The 18237-nt window shown below is 48.3% G+C and overlaps 2 protein-coding genes across 5 annotated transcripts; one reads left to right on the forward strand and one right to left on the reverse strand.

The window, feature by feature from the left end:
- Positions 1-1447: 1447 nt before the first annotated feature.
- Positions 1448-2782, forward strand: Rangrf (RAN guanine nucleotide release factor). The gene is made up of 5 exons (XM_041664913.1): positions 1448-1590; positions 1680-1796; positions 1976-2132; positions 2222-2307; positions 2529-2782. Exons 1-5 carry the CDS (start codon positions 1514-1516, stop codon positions 2647-2649), a joined length of 558 nt encoding a protein of 185 aa, XP_041520847.1. The 5' UTR covers positions 1448-1513; the 3' UTR covers positions 2650-2782.
- Positions 2128-8116, reverse strand: Slc25a35 (solute carrier family 25 member 35). 4 transcript variants are annotated; one of them, XM_041664911.1, is made up of 6 exons: positions 7728-8116; positions 6025-6471; positions 4470-4535; positions 3917-4069; positions 3480-3614; positions 2128-3330 (listed from the first exon to the last, which is right to left on the reverse strand). In XM_041664911.1, exons 2-6 carry the CDS (start codon positions 6397-6399, stop codon positions 3157-3159), a joined length of 903 nt encoding a protein of 300 aa, XP_041520845.1. In that variant the 5' UTR covers positions 6400-6471; positions 7728-8116; the 3' UTR covers positions 2128-3156. The 4 variants fall into 4 exon arrangements, with proteins under 4 accessions (XP_041520845.1, XP_041520844.1, XP_041520843.1 ...); XM_041664910.1 differs by lacking the exon at positions 7728-8116 and adding an exon at positions 6896-7371; XM_041664909.1 differs by lacking the exon at positions 7728-8116 and adding an exon at positions 6890-7371.
- Between the last annotated feature and the right edge of the window lie 10121 nt (positions 8117-18237).

Genomic DNA, 18237 nt, shown 5'->3' on the forward strand with positions numbered 1-18237 from the left:
TATATTTTTATTTTTTAGAGTACACTTTCTCACCTTCAAGTGTTTACACTTAGGTCCTGGCTGGAATACCTCTAGGATGCCCTCAGGAGCTCTGTAAATCAAACTCAAAGCAAGCTCCACTGGGACCTTTCCACCGTGGTAAGGTGTCCCTTTGTATCGCCAGGCCCACAAAGGTAATGGCTGGCATCAACAAACACGTAACATTCGGCTCCATTCCAGTAAATTATAAGGGTTCATGTGGCCGGGATGAGAAATCCAGTACTCAGTTCTCAACTGGGAAGTAGCTGCTCTTAGAATCCACTGAGGGCACGGGTGGCCTCCTGGCTCCCAGGCATTGGCACTGGTACATGTACTCAGTAGTGTAACCATATACTCCTAGGTCTATTACGGTCTAAACATTATGCCAGGTGCTGGGGATCAGGGATGAATGGAGAAACTAACTGGAAGGATAAAGTTGAACAAATAAAGAACACTCTAAAAATCTGTAAAGGAAAAACAACAGTTTAATCTGTGCTTTGATCCAGGTGTACTGGGGGAGAGCTTACCCTCAGCCTCCCAAGGGAAGATTTGAGGGGATTAGAACCATAATCCTCAGATTAGGTATCAAAGTTTGAGGTCTGAACCCTAACCCAGACCCCCCACACCTGGACCTGAGGTTTCCCTTAATTCCCAGCATAGATCCAGGAATTGAGCAGTCTGGTTGTCAACCCATCCAGGGTCACGTAACCCAAGAACACCCTCAAACAGTTCTCCCCTTACTCATCAGACCCCACCTATAGGCTCTTTAATTGAACAACTGTTCTTAGCTTCCCCGCCACCCTCGAGACAGGGTTTCTCTGTGTAACCCTGGTTGTCCCTGAAACTCGCTTTGTAGACCAGGTTGGCCTCGAACTCCCTAGTGCTGGGATTAAAGGCATGCACCATCACAGCCTGGCAAACAGCTGTTCTTATTTTCATTTATTTATTTATTCACTCATTCATTCATTTGTTTGTTTTTAGAGCAGGGTCTCTGTAGCTTTGGAGCCTGTCCAAGAATAGCTCTGGTAGACCAGGTTGGCCTCAAACTCACAGAGATCCACCTGCCTCTGCCTCCCTAGTGCTGGGATTAAAGGTGTGCACGACCATCGCCCGGCCGGACAGCTGTTCTTAAGGACGGTCTCAAGTGACGTTCTTAGAAGGTGCTTCCTTTCAAAGGAAGAAGCAGGCGCAGGCATACACCGGCTTCACAAATCCTAAACACAGAACGGACAGCAGACCCGACCCTACGCCGGACCTGGCTCCTTCCAAAGAGCTGGACTTTAGAGCACAGCCTTCAAGGATAGCTCCGCCCCCAGAGCGCGGGCGCTGATTGGTCATCGTAATCGCAGGGCGTGGCTAGAACTTAAAGGTCCCAGAGCTTAATAGGCCGGGAGGAGGCGGTGGCTGCTCCGGAATACCAGAGGAAGAGATGCCTCAAAGGCCCATATAGGTTTCTTTAAAACCTCGCTAATGTCCAGACTCGAGTCCCAGATCAATGGAGCCCACCAGAAACTGTCCACTGTTCGGAGGCGCCTTCTCGGCCATCCTCCCGCCTGGGGCCATTGATGTGAGGTGAGAAAGCCCAGGCGCGCCCCGGAGGCCGGTCGGGTAGGTTGCGGGAAGAAGCCAGAGACAACTAGAGTGTCCCTGTCCCTCTCCAGCGACCTCCGACCGGTCCCGGACAACCAAGAAGTTTTCTGCCATCCCGTGACCGACCAGAGTCTGATCGTGGAACTTCTGGAGCTGCAGGCCCACGTGCGGGGCGAAGCGGCTGCGCGGTGAGAAAGCTAGCCAATGGGAGGCCAGGAGCCAAGGAGGTGGGCGGGGCCTGTGGCTGGACGGTTATTCAGGACGAAAACTCCAAGGGCGATAGCCGACTAGCCAGAAGAGTGAGACTTGAGGGCGGGGATGGGTTATTCAGTGATGCCCCTCCCTACCCCTGTCCCCCCCACTCTAGGTACCATTTTGAGGACGTTGGCGGGGTGCAGGGGGCTAGGGCTGTGCACGTGTTATCTGTGCAGCCTCTCTGTTTGGAGAACTTATCCCTGAGGGGCAGCTGTCAAGATGCCTGGTTCCTTTCTGGCAAGCAGCAGGTAGCTAAAGAAAACCAGCAGGTGAGGGCCACGGCGAAGGGGATGTGGAGTGGGGGGAGGGGTAGCTCCACGAACCATCCTTGTAAGCATCCTGATTCTGATCCCTTTAGGTAGCAAAGGATGTCACACTACATCAGGCCTTGCTTCGGCTGCCCCAGTACCAGACTGACCTCTTGCTCACCTTCAATCAGCCCCCGTAAGGACTAGGGAAAGGGTGGGAAGCTCGAATGTGGGTGTCGCCCCCCCCCCCCAACAGTTAGGTTGGGTGGGTCAAACGGGAAGATTGGCTGGTGGACTCCTTCAAGGAAGCAGAAATGAGCCAAGGGCTTGGGGGTCAGGGATTCCTGGTCTTCTGGGTACTAGGGAGTGTAATCTTGCAAACCTCAAGCTGGATTCTTTCTCTGCCCGTTCCCTAAGCTCTAACAGCAGGTCTCTTGGCCCTGAGAATCTGTCATGTCCACCTTGGAGCCTGGGTAACTTTGAACAACTGGTGACTAGTTTGACTCTTCACGACCCCAACATCTTTGGTCCCCAGTAAAGATGGCGGAACACAACATAACTGCTGCTGCTGAGGACTCGGGGACCCAGCTCTGAGAGGGGGAGTTTCTTTCTGCTTCCTCCCTGGACATAAACATAAGACACCTCCTCTGCGGAAATAAACTTGCTTTATAAACAACACAGTTTCTGTGGCTTTGAATCTGAGAGGACACCTGGATCTCCCCAGTTCCCTTTGGTCTTGGGGGACTTTTAAAGCTGTGTACAGAAGCAGGAAGGACCCAAGAATGGCAGTAGAAATATACTTTGGAGTGTCTGATTCAACCCTGAGATGGGTGTGGGGACCTGTGTGGCAATTTAAAGCAATATCCATGGGAAAGACAGAAATTACTGCTCAGAATGATTCAAGCCTAAGAGAACTGAGAGGCAGTGGGTGTGGTTGTCCCCCTTAGGTTCACGAGAAGTCAATCGGTCATTAAATAGTCACCAAGATAGTAAGTAGTAGAGGCTGGTGCCCAAAGAGTGTTGATTTGGAGCGCAGGAGCGTGCCTCATTTAGTGTATGTGCTGTAGAAGGAGCGCAGCTGATCCCAGAAGAAGAGGGAGAGGATAGTATGGGGGCCAAGGCGAAAATAGGAGGCACCTATACCCTTGTACATGCCAAAAAAGCCCTCTGTCCGAGCCGTCTGCAGCAGAGCGTCCAAGATCCCCCGGTACATGAGGCCCTGGAGCATGTCAGAGGGAGGGAGAGCAGAGGAGGAGCAGGTCAGAGCCTACCAGGGTCAGACACCTCTGCAGGCAGCACTCGAGGAACTGCTTTCCACCCCCAGCTTTCCCTGGCAGCCTGAAAGCACTCCCTACAGCACTCCCTTACCTTGCCGTGGGTATCAGTGGGTTGGTTATAGAGCCTTGTGCTGGCCACATCAAAAGGTGTCATGGCCAGGACTATTGCGATGCCACTCACCATGGCAGCCGCCAGAGCCACCTTCCAGCTCTGGGGAGGAAAGATCTATAAGAAAGAGAAAGAATTCTATCAACCGCACAGTCATTCGACCTTAGGGTAGAACTGGCCCTGCCCTGGGAACACAATTTCTGGGTGTTTCCATACCACCAGAGATGACACAGTATGATAACTCTGGAGGAGGAGTATCTAGAGGGCTTAGGTACCCCTTCTAGTAGATGACAGAACCCTGTCTAAGGAGTCAATGACCCCAAGCCCTCTTGCTGCTCCCATCCCATCCAGAGCCCACCTCCCTTTCTCCACCCTTGTTCCCCATTCCAAGGATGGTCCCACCCCTTCCCTGGCAGTACCTCCCACTGGCTCAAGAGGTCCTTGGTAGATGAGAAGGTGCACAGCTGGGTAGAGGAGCCGACGACAACTCTGGGCAGGCCGCCCACGGCCCCACGCCACAACCCCACTAGACCATGTTTCTGGCCAATCTCGGTTAGTGCCTGAAACATGCCCTGGTGGGGGGGGGGGGAGACCATGGGGTTGGGGTTCAGTCCCCCCGCCATCAGGGACTGCCTCCTGATAACACAAGGTTCATGCACCTGTTGCCCAGACAACCAGTCCAGTGTAGGCTTAGAGCCAGAATAGGGGCCCTCAGGTGTCTACTGACACTTGCCAACCTGGAGTTCAGGCTGGAGGCATGGAAGTGACAGCATTAGCAGGTCAAGAGAATGGGGCAGAAAAAAACAGGTGTGGGAGGTTGGAGGGACAAGGATACACGAGGGTCAGGATGGGCTCTAGGGCCTGACGAGTGGGACTGGATGGGGGTGGGCAGAGCAGTGACTAGGGTTGGGGCTTCTAGGTACAGGCAGAAAGCCGGGAGAAAATGGGGGAGATGGTTTGGGGGACCCTCACCTGATGCTTATACTGGTGCCCTACAGCAATTTCAGCTTTTGCCTGTGCCTGAAGGTGTGTCTTCACCTGGGGACAAGAGAGTATCATAGCCTGTGTCCCCATGGTCATCTCCCCACCATGGAGACCAAAACACCCAAACCCCTCACACTTCCTCTAGGGTATTAAGCAACCAATATATTCTTTTAATCTGATAATTATTCTTGTTCCCACTTAACAAATTGGTCATGAGACTCTGTGTCCCTTGGCTGCAGTCCCAGGGGACAGACCTCCTAGCACTGCAAGATACCCCGCCCCCTCCACATCCTACTTCCCTTGGGGCTGGGGGTGGGGAGTGGAGTTTGGAGAATGGCAGTGTTTCCTAAGATTTCATGTTAGGCAAGATGAGGGTGTCCAGCCTCTTCTGCCAGCTCCCGTTCCAGGTCAGACTTCCAGCTGCCACCTCCACCAGCCTCCCTGTCAGACTGCCCAAAGCCTTATGAGTTCAGATGACTCTGAAGATGCCTTTGTCTTCAAATCTCATACACTAGGAGCAAGACCAAGTTGGCTGTCCTATAGATCATCTCATTCTCTTCGGTTACACTAAGCCTGGCCTAGTCCCAACATTAAACAGCTGTGTGACCTTGAGCCGGGCACCTACCGTCTCTGGGTCTCAGGCTCCCAACCCTTCACCTACATTTGATAACTCAAAGGAGTAAACTGTGAGACTGCAATCCTGTGATGCCCAGAACCTGATCCCGCACTCACTGAGGCTTGTCACTCAGTTCCTCGTCTTGCCGACACAACGTCAGCCTCTGGGTTAGGCAATAACCAGACAACAAAAGCTACCCGATCACTGGGCATGGTGGTACATGTTTGTATTCAAAGCTCTCTGGTGGCAGAGGCAAGAAGGATCAAGAGGCCAGCTTGGGTTCACAGTGAATTTCAGACCCGCCTAGGCCATGTAGCCAGACCCTGTGTCCTCAAACAAACAAACAAACAAACAAATAAATAGGAAAGAAATATTGTCAAATGCTTACCATCTGTCAGGACCTATACTAATGCTTCACATGTACATCTCATTTGTCTCCTTTAATCCTCCTGACAACCACACAAATGCCTATAATTATTCCTGTTTTATAAATGTGGAAACAGTGAGTGGTTTTCCAAGCCAGGACCCGAGTTCCCCGCTCTGATTCCAAAGCCCAGCTGTACGCAGATGTGGAGCACACCTGTTAACTGCAGCACTGGGAAGCCTAGGTTGGAGTGTGGGTTTGAAGCCAGGCTACGCTACGGAAGTTTTGACACTACTACAGAGGGAAACCCTGCCTCAACAAACAAATGACACCCCCACTCAAAGAACTCCCCCAAAGCAAAAATCTGTAATCTCAGCACATTGCAGTCAGTTGGGTGTGTGTGTATAAGGCAGATCGAAGGTCTTGAAGCTTGTCAGCAGTTTCCTGTGGCTTTTCCTGCTTACAGGGAGATAGCACCCTGTCACCAATGCCCTTATGAAGCGCAGGCTCCCACCCTATACCAAGGGTCTTTCATGAAGGCCCCAGACAAGACTCCCTCTTACCATGTAGATTGGGCTTCCCAGATAGGCTCCCATGACCCCAGCTAGGGCCCCAGCTGCAGCGCTGCGGATAGGACTGTGGATGCCTTCATCAGTGCGCAGGTATCCCCTAGCCTCCGCCAGCCCGTAGGTGCCCAGTCGGATGCCATTCATCAGAAACTGGTACAGGAGCGCAGGGGCCAGGCCCTTCTGCAAGGCAGCCAGGCCGTCCACCTTGCCAATGGTGAAGAAGGCATGGAAGACGTTCCGGTAGTGGCGCTGGTAGGTTCCGGGAGCCTTCAGTTCTCCCTGCAATTGCATTCTGGTCTTCACAACTTCCAGGGGATTGGTGAACACACAGGCCCCGCAGGCTGCCAGACCACTCATCAAGAATTCCATGGTAGGGGTAGCACCGGCCTCGGGAAGCAGGGAGGGATATCAGGGCCAACACCTGGCTTTTTGCAGTCCAGGCTGCAACAGGTAGAAATTTAGAAAGCTAAAGTGTTAGAGTCAAGTGTGAAGAAATGAAGTAAGGTTAATGGGAATTTGGGAGTCAGAGGGTGGCAAATAAGGGGGAAAGAGGAGTGTAGGAGAGTCTGGCGAAAAGGCCCTGTTGACCAAGGGATCTGAGGTCAAGGAGGAGCAGAAGTTAGACGGTGGCAGGTGGGGATGCCTGGGATGACAGGCTAGGGGGACCTGGGAATATTTAAGGAAAACGCGGAGTTGGGAAATGGTAGCTGGAGAGGCAGGATAAAGAAAAGCAACAAGAAGAAAAGGATCGGAGGGAAGACCCGGAGGTGCCTTGGCGACAAGCAAGAGGAGGGCTGCGAAGTAAGTTAAGATTCCAGCTAAGACTGAGCGTGGCAAGGTAGCTACGGAGCTGGAGCACCTTTACCCGGGGTAGCTTGCGGAGGCCGGGCCGCCACTCTCCGGTCGGTGGAACGCAGCGCCAATGGGGACTCTCCAAGAGCCGCAGCCGAGCGTCTCCGCCAATGAGCTCAGAGCCGGCTCGGCGGCCAATGGGAGGTGCTCAGCGGCCCGGCCCTCGGCTTCCGCTGGAGCAGGTTGGTTAACTCTCGTGGGCCCGACTGCGAGGCCTGCGACCGGTCTCCGCCGGGTGCCCGAGGCGCGGAGGTTTCGCTGTCCCGGAGTTGGCGCGGGCCGTGGGTTCCTGAGCGGACGCAGAGGCTGAGAGCCGAGGGCTGGGCAGCTCCTCCTGCGGACGGCGGGCTCGCCGCGCTCGTCCTCTACCCCAGGTCATCTCGGTTTGGGGTTTTCTGACCGCAGCCACGCCCAGCGCGGTTCGGGTGCCAGGACAGCCCGGAAACAGCGGTCCCGCCCGCCTGGGAGACGGGACACACCTGCTGGACAGCACCCATCCCTTAAGGCCAAATAAAATGTTTGTAGTGTCTAGTACTAGGGTGTGGCCAGCTGCTGGGGCTGCGGGAGAGCCCGGGAACGAAGCTTGATCTTATTAAGCCCTTGATCCTCACGATGACCTAAAGGAGGCCGGGCAGGTCAAGACAAGGATTTCCATTCCCTCTCCGGCAAGGCTTAGATTACACAGAGCAAACTTGTCTCCATGCGTGTGGTTAATCATGAAAGAACCCGCGGGAAAGATACTGGAAAAGAGCGGAGGGAGAGGGAAGGCTTGGAGCAAGAAGGCAGGGGTGTAGGGTGGCAGGAAGAAGCGGAGGACTCGCCTGAGTAACAACTACTCTACTTACCGCTGACTTCGGATTCGCATCTTCCTACTCTCTCATTGACGGTCGGCAAGTCACTATCTTCTCAGAAACCCCTGGGAAAACGGGAGCGGTATCTGTGGGACTTGCTGCAAGCGAAAGGTTGGGCTGTGTTCAGTTAAATTTACTGGAAAGTCGGGAGTTGACAGAATTCTTCCCACTTCCTGGAGGTCCCTGCCCTCTTTGGTGGTGTCCACGTCAGGATGCCCTTGAGCATCTACTGGCTTTTCTAAAAATTGTCCGCATTCAACCCGGTCCAGCTTTGTTCCTCAAGCACGGCACCTATTGTTTTCATTTAGCGGTTGTTAATTTTCCTGCTGCACCCGTCCGGAAGTTGCTAGGAGCTCTGGGGGCCAGATCTGAGTCCAATAATTTGTTGTTTGTCAGACAACCTTGCTGTGTGTCGCCTACAGGGGCCTCAAACTCAAAATACTCTTGCCTCAGTGGGTGGAGTGCTGGAGAGTTCAGGCCTGCTGCCTTACTGAGTGACAGCGTGACACCACACCTGGTCTCACATCCTGAGTTTGAAGCTTGTGGTTCTTCTAAGTGTGGTCCTATAGCAGCAGCAACAGACCTGGGAGCCGCGTGGAAATCCTCGGAACCAGAAGGCATTGAGTCCCCAGGGTGCCAGCGTTACACTTTCTGTCTTTTAATACCAGATGCCCTAGAGAAGGACGTATTTTAAGGTGTTATTCTTCCAAGAGTAATCTTAACCTTTATAAGTTTTCTTTTTTCTTTTTTTTTTTTTTTTTGTGTTTTTTCGAGACAGGGTTTCTCTGTGGTTTTGGAGCCTGTCCTGGAACTAGCTCTTGTAGACCAGGCTGGTCTCGAACTCACAGAGATCCGCCTGCCTCTGCCTCCCGAGTGCTGGGATTAAAGGCGTGCGCCACCACCGCCCGGCTCCTTTATAAGTTTTCTGGACATTTTAATTTTTTGTTTCTTTTTTGTTTTTTGACACAGGGTTTCTCTGTGTAGCTTTGAAGCCTCTCCTGGACCTTGCTCTGTAGACCAGGCTGGCCTCTAACTCACAGAGATCCACTTGCCTCTGCGTCCAGAGTGCTGGGATTAGAATGGGCCACTACCACCCAGCTCATTTTAATTTTCTGAACATTGCACAAAAATTGTAAAGATAGTGAGTGCTTTCAGATACTCCGTATGCAGCTTTCCCTATTATACTCTCCACTATTATACACTGCTATGATTAATGAGACAACATCAAAACATTATTTTGGACTCAAGTCCAGATGTTAGCCAGGTTTCTTTTGTTTTTTCTTTGACTCCTTTTCCTTCAGGATCACATGCTAAATCATGTTTCGCTGTCATTGCTCCTTCTTAATTATGGCAGTTTCTCAAGCTCCCCTTGTTTTCTTTCTTTCTTTCTTTCTTTCTTTCTTTCTTTCTTTCTTTTGATTTTCAAGACAGGGTTTCTCCGTAGCTTTTGGAGCCTGTCCTGGAACTAGCTCTTGTAGATCAGGCTGAACTCGAACTCACAGAGATCCGCCTGCCTCTGCCTCCCAAGTGCTGGGATTACAGGCGTGTGCCACCACTGCCCGGCTCCTTGTTTTCTTTTTTAAGAATAATTTATTGCTATTGATTGATTGATTGATTGCTAGATAGATAGATAGATAGATAGATAGATAGAGTCTCACTACATAGCCCTGGCTGATCTGGAACTAGGCCAGACTGTCCTCAAACTCCGAGTTCTGGTTGCTTCTTTCTCCTGAGTCCTGGGATTGGGCACTGACTGATCTTTTAGAGGACCCAGTTTTATTTGATTTTTTTTTTTTTTTTTTTTTTTTTTTATTTTTCGAGACAGGGTTTCTCCGTAGCTTTTGGTTCCTGTCCTGGAACTAGCTCTTGTAGACCAGGCTGGCCTCGAACTCCCAGAGATCCGCCTGCCTCTGCCTCCCAAGTGCTGGGATTAAAGGCGTGCACCACCACCGCCCGGCTTTGATTTGGTTTTTTTGTTTATTGTTTTGTTTTGTTTTTTGCTTGTTTCACAGACAGAGTTTCTTTGTGTAGCTCCGGTTGTCTTGGAACTATAGACCAGGTTGCTCTTGAACCCAGAGATCTGTCTGCTCTGCCTCCTGAGTGCCTCTGCCAGCTCCAGGGGACCCAGTTCTAATTCGAGCACTCACATAGCAGCTCACAAGCCAACCATGACTCCACTCCTAAAGCCATTTGATGCTCCCTTCTGGCCTCTGCTGGCACTGCATATACATGTGTACATAAAAAAACATTAATAAACAATTAAATAAATCATAAAAAAGTAAATAGATAAATGGAATAAAATACAAACAAAGGGGGGAGACCTATTTCTCCCTTCCATGAAAATAGACCGCCTACACTGAATTCTTCTGTATGGGATATTTTTCCCAGATAACACACTTATTTACATATTTACACATTATTTATTTATTTATTTATTTATTTATTTATTATGTATACAGTGTTCTGTCTGCATGTATGCCTGCAGGCCAGAAGAGGGCACTAGATTTCATTACAGATGGTTGTGAACCACCATGCGGTTGCTGGGAATTGAACTCAGGTCCTCTGGAAGAGCAGTCAGTGCTCTCAACCTCTGAGCCATCTCTCCAGCCCCCTACACATTAATTTATATGACTGATATCATTATGGACTCATGAATGTTTGTTTTATATTTTGAGTTAAGGTCCAACACGTTTTATTCTATTGGTCAATTTATTATGCCTTTGTCTTTTGGAGTTAGTGTGTGTGTCTATGTGTGAATTTCATTTATTATATTATATTTTATTTTTTTTAAAGATTTATTTATTTATTATGTAAACAACATTCTGCCTCCATGTATGCCCACACACCAGAGGAGGGTGCTAGATCTCATTACAGATGGTTGTGAGCCAACATGTGGTTGCTGGGAACTGAACTCAGGATCTCTGGAAGAGCAGACAGTGCTCTTACCCACTGAGCCATCTCTCCAGCCCTTATTATATTTTATTATTTATTGTTTTGAGACTGGGTCTTGGTGCGGGAATATTGGTTAATGAATAAAGAGGCTGCTTTCCGTCAAGGACTTAACAGAATATATCCAGGTGGGAAATCCAAACAGAGATGTAGAGAGAGAGAGTAGGCAGAGTCAGAGAGAAGCCATGTAGCTGCTGCAGGAGACAGACACCTCTACCGGAGCCTGCCGAAACTTTGCTGGTAGGCCATGACCTCATGGTGATGCACGGATTAATGGAAATCGGTTAGTTTAGGATATAAGAGCTAGCCAGAAATATGCATAAGCTAATAGGCCAAGTAGTGATTTAATTAATACAGTTTCTGTGTGATTATTTTGGGTTCGAGCGACTGGGAACAAACGAACAGCTTCCACCTACAGGGTCTCATGTAGCTCAGACTGATGGAGAACTTGAAATTCTCCTGTCATTTGGGTGCTGGGATTACAAGCATAGGTTACCATGCCTGGCCTAGATAGGCTTCTTTGATTTAGAAATATATGCTTAATTTTCATTTATAATTAACGTAGTTATTATTGATAGAGTCTCTCCATACAGCTCTGGCTGTCCTGGAACTTGTTATGTAGAACAGGATAGCTTTGAACTCACAGTGATCCACCTGTCTCTGCCTTGTGATTGCTGGGGTTAAAGGCATGCACCACCATGCCCAACTCCATCCATTTTGTAGTTAGATATATACCATTTCCTTTTGCTAGTTTTTGAGATAGTATCACTATATAGCTAAGATTATCCTTCTACACTGTCACACTTGTCTGGTAATTCATTTCTTTTTATCAGGAAATAATATCCCATTGTGTTGATGTGTGATGATTTGCTTTTGTATGTTTGTGTCCCATACAGAAGAATTCGATGTAGGTGTTCTTGCCCTTTTTGTTTTATTTGTATTTTATTTTATCTATCCATCTATTTATTTATTAATAATTTATTTAACGTTATTTTGTTTGCACTGGTGTTTTGCATGCATGTATGCAGGGTGTTAGATCAGATCTTGGAGTTACAGACAGTTGTGAGCTGCCATTTGAGTGCTGGGAATTGAACCCCGGTCCTCTGGAAGAGCAGCCAGTGCTCTTCACTGCTGAGCCATCTCTAAAGACCCTCTATTTTTTTTAATATTTATTTTTTTATTCATGTCTATGTATGTCCACATGTGCATGCAATGCCAAAAGAGGCCAGAAGGGAGCATCAGAAGCCCCTAGGATTGGAATCATGGTTGGCTTGGCTTGTGAGCTGCCACATGAGTGCTGGGAATTAAAACTGGGTCTTCTGGAGCAGGCAGAGGCATTCAGGAGGCAGAGTAGGCAGATCTCTGAATGCCAGCCTGGTCTACAGAGCTAGTTCCAGGACATCCAGGGCTACACAAAGAAACTCTATCTCGAAAAACCAACCAACCAAACAAACAAACAATAAAAAAAAGAAAGAAAAAGAAAAGGAAAACAAAGGAAGTTTGAGAAACTGCCATAATTAAAAAGGGTTTCTCTGTGTAGCCCTGGCTGTCCTGAGTGCTGGGATCATATTTGAGGTAAACTTTTTGTTTTGTTTTTGTGCTGGAGATGGCATTCAGGAGCTTGCACCTAAGTAGGCAAGCCCTGGTCTACTAATCTACTCTCAACCTCTAATTCTAGAATTTCTATTAAGGCAACATGATGGTTACAAATCAGCAATCTAGCGTTGTAGCCTTAGAGAGAAAACAAATCCCTTGGAAAGGGACTTTGTGATCAGCAGGGGACACCCCTGCTTCTTCCTTCTTCCTGGATGATAAAGTAGAGAACCCCAGGAAGTGGAAGGCAAAGTCCCACTCTAGCAGCTCTGGATGACAAAGACCTTTCGACCAGTAGCCAAAGGGAGCGGGGGAGCAGCTGTCAGCATTGCCATGACTCGTGGGGTAGATGGATCAGACACTTCACACTGTGCTTAGCTTTTTTTTTTTATTACTTAAAAAAAAATACCAATCCAAATTCTCACTCCCTCCCCTCTTCCCAGTTTCCTCCCATTGCCTCCACCCACCCTCCCACCCCACCCCCTCCAATCCTAAGAGAGGACAATACACCCTGTCCTGTGGAAAGTCCAAGGCCCTCCCTACTACATCTAGGTTGGGCTGATGAGCTTAGCTTTTTAAGAAGCTGCTTCCTGGGCCTGGAGAGATGGCTCAGTGGTTAAGAGCAGTGACTGCTCTTCCAGATGGACCTGGGTTCAAGTCCACTCACATGGCAGCTCACAACTGTCTGTAACTCCAGTTTCAGGGAATTTGGCACCCTCACACAGAACACGGAAGGAAGGAAGGAAGGAAGGAAGCTGCTAGCTCGCTTGTAATCTCAACACTTAGCAGCAGGAGACTCTGCAGTTTAAGGACAGCCAGAGGTACATAGTGAGATTCTGTCTTAGGAAAAGAAAAGTTGGTGTGTAAATCTGTGTTAGAGCACTCTGCCCAGAGTGTGCAAAGCACTATGCTCCACCACCAGCATCGCAGAAAATTAAAAGCCATCACAAGATGCATGCTTCCAACCTTAGACCATTCTCTGGTTACTTTTCTCCTTGCTGTGACCACGTAACTCACAAAACAAAACAAATTAAGGGAGGAAAGGTGCATTCAAGATCATGGCTCAAGGAACAGAGTCCATCTTGACAGGCAAGGCTGGTCAGGAACCAGAGAAAATGACTTAAAAAAAATTCAGTCCAGAATCTCAGTCCACAGGGCAAGAATCTCAGTCCACAGTTGACAAGATCAACCATCAGATGTTTACCCTCTTCAACCTGACACCCAAGCATATGCCTTTTTTTTCCCTGACAGATTCTCTCTGAATAGCCCTGGCTGCCCAGGAACTCACAATATAGACCAGGCTGGCCTCAAACTCACAGAGATCCTCCTGCCTCTGCCTCTTGGCCTTTTGAGTGCTGGGATTAAAAACATGTGCCACCATGCCTAATCAAATACATAATTTTTTTTAAAAAAAATTATTTATTTATTACATATACAATATTCTGTCTGTATGCCTACAGGCCAGAAGAGGGCATCAGACCCCATTATAGATGATTGTGAGCCACCATATGGTTGCTGGGAATTGAACTCAGGACCTTTGTAAGAGCAGGCAATGCTCTTAACCTCTGAGCCATCTCTCCAGATCCCAAATACATCATTTTTGAAGCGTAACATTGCACTCTTGGTCTTTGAAGCCTCATGTTGCTCTTTTGAACATTTTTTTTTTCAAGACAGGGTTTTTCTGTGTAGCTCTGGCTGTCCTGGAACTCGCTCTGTAGACCAGGCTGGCCTTGACCTCACAGAGATCTGCCTGCCTCTGACTCCCAAGTGCTGGGATTAAAGGCATGCGCCACCACTGCCCAAGAAAGCATTTTTAATAATACTAACAATCTTATTTGTGTGTGTGCTCACAAAGACAAATGCCACGGCACGTATGTGGAGGTCAGAGGATGACTTTGTGGAGTTGTTTCTTTATGTGGGTTCCAGGGATCCAACCCAGGCCACCAGGGTCACAAACCAAATGCCTTTACCTTCAGGGAAAACAGCAACAACCATGTGAGGAAGGAAAAGATTATTTTGTCCCATGGCTCGGGGATAAAGTCCATCACGCTAGAGAAGATACGATTGCAGGTACACGGCTCCCGAATTCACCCAACCTGACATACGTACATTTCATTCCCTCACATCTATGTAATTACATATGCTGATTCTGTGGACAAAAAGATTCTACCCACAATTTTTCAGGTCAATTTGTTTTGTTCTTTTTAAGAAAGGGTCTCACTGTGTAGACTGGGTTGGCCTGGTACTTGCTGTGCAGACCAGACTGGTTTCAAACTCACAGAGATTAAATTGCCTCCTAGGTGCTGTAATTAAAAGCATACGCCGCCATGCCCAGATTAATTTGTTGTTGTTGTTATTTTTATATTTTATGCATATGACTGTTTTACCTTCTCTTATGTATTTGCACTACAAGCATGGCTGAGGGTCCAAAGAGACAGTGGATTTCTTGGAACTGGAGTTCCAGGGAGTTTGTGAGCCACCATGTGCAGGAACCAAACCTGGGTTCTCTGCAAGAATAGCACGTGCTCTTGACCACTGAGCCATCTCTCCAGTCCAATCATGCTGTCTCAATTATTGTAAGAGGGTTACATCACCTGCTGAAGTCCCTCAACAGATTTGAGAAGAGCTGGAGAAAGAGCACAAAGGTCCCAGATGCCAGTGAGAAAGCCATGGTACCAGAGAGGGCGGTGCCACTTCTTGGAAGGCATAGGGCTGAAATTTGGCTGCCAGAGCGACACCTGAAATGCTTGCTCAGGCTCCACCTGGTGGCAGTTCAACTTCATCTTCCTGCCTTAGCTCCCTGGTGCTAGGACAGTTATATATATATGTATATATATATATGTATGTATATATATTTATATATGTGTGTATATATACCTTTTATAGTATATACTTTTTATAATGTCACTTTTATAAGCAGCAAAACTAAAAAAACCAAAGTAAAACAAAAAACCCATCCCCAAATAAACAATCAACAAAAAAGCCCCCTAACATTTCAGTCAAAATAAGTAAATACCTGACTTATTTGGCTACATAAGTGTCTGGTTTTCTTGCTGGGGTCTCCAAGACTCTTAGGGGAAAGTATTTCCTCTCCTGAAATACCCAAAGTGTCTATAGATGGGGGCTGGGTGGGTGCCTGGCTTAGGGTGCTGTGTAATGGGAAACTAATGTACTCAACACACATTATAGGTACTCTGTGAAGAACAAGGCTAAGAGAAAGAGTACACTTGGGTGAAAATTCAGCTCATTTGGCTTAGATCATCAAGTGGTAAGCATCTGCTTGGCACAGCAGTGAGTGTCTGTAGCAATTATAGCCAAACATTCAGGAAACTGAGAAAGGAGGATTGCCTGAGCCCAGGAGTTCAGGACCAGACTGAGCAACCTTAGAGAGAGCCTTCTCTCAAAAAAACCAAACACAGCAAGAACTAAGCTTCTGTTGAGTACCTTTTGTGTACCTGACCCAGTTTCAGAACTTTTGGGATACTTTGCATTATTAAATAAAACAAAGATTTTGTATTTGGGGTTACTTTGTCATATAAAGAGAGTTCACTTTAAGTATGGCACAATATGTAAATACAGCGTATGGGATGGTACTGGTGTGACTGACTGCCATGGGAAGGGATGTTGGAGCTGAGAGATGATCCGAGCTGGTGTACTTGCTGCACAAATGTGAGGACCTGGGCTTAGATCAGCGTGAGTGCCAGCTCATCCCAGAGAGCCCTCAGATAAACTGGCTAGCCAGAGTAGATGAACGGGCACGCTGTGGGTTTAAGTGAGAGCCCTTGTCTCAATACATACGAGGTGGAGAGCCGTCAAGAAAGACACCCCATGTCAACCCACATGCATATGAACCCATGTCAACTCACACATGTGCAAACACACAAATACACATGTATACGCACACATACACACACACCACACGGAGGAAGTTTGGGAATATGGTATGGGAGAATGGATTGCAATTTATTTTTCTTCTTTTCCTTTTAAATGTTTATTTTTACTTACTATCGTTGTGTTTGTAGAGGGGCTTGTGCCAGTATGCAAATGTCGAGATCAGAGGACAATGCTTTTTGTTTGTGTGTTTGTTTAAGGCAAGGGTCTCATCCTGTAGCTCAGGAAGGATGCCTCCCAGCTGCACCTCTCAAGTGCTGGGTGCCTCATCACCCCCAGTCATCTTTCCCTTGCCTCTTTTATTTATTTCCTTCCTAGTTTATTTTATTTTCTATTTTTTATTTTTTTTTTAGACAGAGTCTCTGGCTCTCCAGGAACTCACTCTGTAGACCAGGCTGACCTTGAACTCACAGAGATCCGCCTGCCTCTGCCTCCTGATCTCTGGGATGAAAAGCATGTGCCACTATGCCTGGCTCCTTCTTACTTTCTTTCTGAAAAATATTTATTTTATTTTTAATTGTGTGTGTACATGCTTTTATATGGTTATGTGCATATGAGTACAGGTGCCTGTGGAGGCCAGAGGTGTTAGATCCCCCAGAAACTGGAGTTGCAGGTGGTTGTAAACCGCTCAATGTGGGAGCTGAGAGCTCAGACTGGTGCTTTAACTGCCGAGCCATCTCTCAGTGAAGCATGATGAACCAAAGCTCAGAGAGAGAAACTGGGGTTCAACCTGAAGATCCGAAAAGCAAAGCAGTAAGCCGTTGGCTCTTATCTCGATCTCAGACCGAAATGGCGATCCTGCCTCCAGGAATCTCAGAATGAGACTGTGTCTGAGAGCTGTTTTCTTCTGTTTTATAACCCTCTTTGAGCTGAGATTAAAGTGTGCACCACCCGGTTTCTATGACAAACTGTGGCTACTGGGATTAAAGGTGTGTGTTACCACTGCCTGATCTGTAAGGCTGACCAATGGGGCTGTTTTACTCTCTGATCTTCAGGCGAGTTTTATTTATTAAAATACAAATGAAATGCCACTACATCTCAGTCCTTACTTTCTTCTTCTTTTTTTAATGATTCTATTTATATGCATATGTGTGTGTGTCTGTGTGCATGTATGCTGTGTGGGGGTGCCCTTCGAGGCTAAGCAAGGGTGTCTGTGGGATCTCTTGTGGCCGGAGTTATAGGTGAGCTATGCATTGTTGGAAACTGATGCAGGTTCTTAGGAAGAGCTCTTAGGCACCAAGCCATCTCTAGCCCCCGTGGTCAGTTTCTTTCCCTTTGTAGCACTCCATTGTGTCGGAGCCTCGTACAGTGCACAGTGCTTGAGAGGAGCTCTGCTGCTCATCCACACCTTTAACCTGAGTCCCCCCCCCCCCCCCCCGGCCCCACCTTTTAGAGACAAGGCCTCAGCAGGCAGCCAGTGGACTGAAATTTTAGAGTGGCCAGGACAGCCCTCTTTGAGAGGGTTTCTTCCAGCTGCCAGAATGAGGGGAAGGAATGCTTCAGCGAGATTTCTTGGGAAGATTTCCAGGCATCAGGCACAATTCAGAAGATCCTTAGAAGCAGGCCTGAGGGGAGAGGCTGGGGAACAGGGTAGATTGAAGTCCCTTAGAAAGACATTAGGTTTTAGACACTGAGTAAAAAGGTATTTAAAACATCTTTCAGTACTAGCTTGCTGGCTCTTCTTCCCTGTGTCTGGCCTGGCGTGTGTGGATGTGTGCCCATGCCAATGCCACCAGTTGGGGGACCTCTCTTGACTAGCCCCTGCAGCTTCCACCAGCCCCCTTCCTAGGCTGGGGTGTGGTTCACTCCACCCCTTTCAGCTGTTTTTATCACACACTTCCAGCCCTGGGAACTCAGTTTCCCAATCCGAGAGCAAACTAAAGGTATGTGGTGGGAGCCACTCCACAACCTGCCTCCTCTTCTCTCCAGACATTGATTCTGGGCCAATCACTGTGGGAACCTCCCAGTGGGACAACGAGTCAGAGCCGGGACCCAGAGGAGACACTGGGAATGCAGAAGTGAGCAACAAATCACCCTGGGAATGTGAAGATCCCCTTCCCCACCTCCCTCC

Source organism: Microtus oregoni, unplaced genomic scaffold (assembly GCF_018167655.1).
Source record: "Microtus oregoni isolate MIOR12 unplaced genomic scaffold, Mior012 000015F_ref0000493, whole genome shotgun sequence".
NCBI lineage: Eukaryota > Metazoa > Chordata > Mammalia > Rodentia > Cricetidae > Microtus > Microtus oregoni.

Excerpts from the sequence above, each read along its gene's own strand:
- Rangrf (XM_041664913.1), top strand. The coding sequence starts at position 1,514 with ATGGAGCCCACCAGAAACTGTCCACTGTTCGGAGGCGCCTTCTCGGCC. Across the intron at positions 1,591-1,679 it reads CCTGGGGCCATTGATGTGAG|CGACCTCCGACCGGTCCCGG; the intron begins GTGAGAAAGCCC and ends GTCCCTCTCCAG. Across the intron at positions 1,797-1,975 it reads CGGGGCGAAGCGGCTGCGCG|GTACCATTTTGAGGACGTTG; the intron begins GTGAGAAAGCTA and ends CCCCCACTCTAG.
- Slc25a35 (XM_041664911.1), bottom strand. The coding sequence starts at position 6,399 with ATGGAATTCTTGATGAGTGGTCTGGCAGCCTGCGGGGCCTGTGTGTTC. Across the intron at positions 4,070-4,469 it reads GGCACCAGTATAAGCATCAG|GGCATGTTTCAGGCACTAAC; the intron begins GTGAGGGTCCCC and ends CCCCCCCACCAG. Across the intron at positions 3,331-3,479 it reads CCACTGATACCCACGGCAAG|GGCCTCATGTACCGGGGGAT; the intron begins GTAAGGGAGTGC and ends GACATGCTCCAG.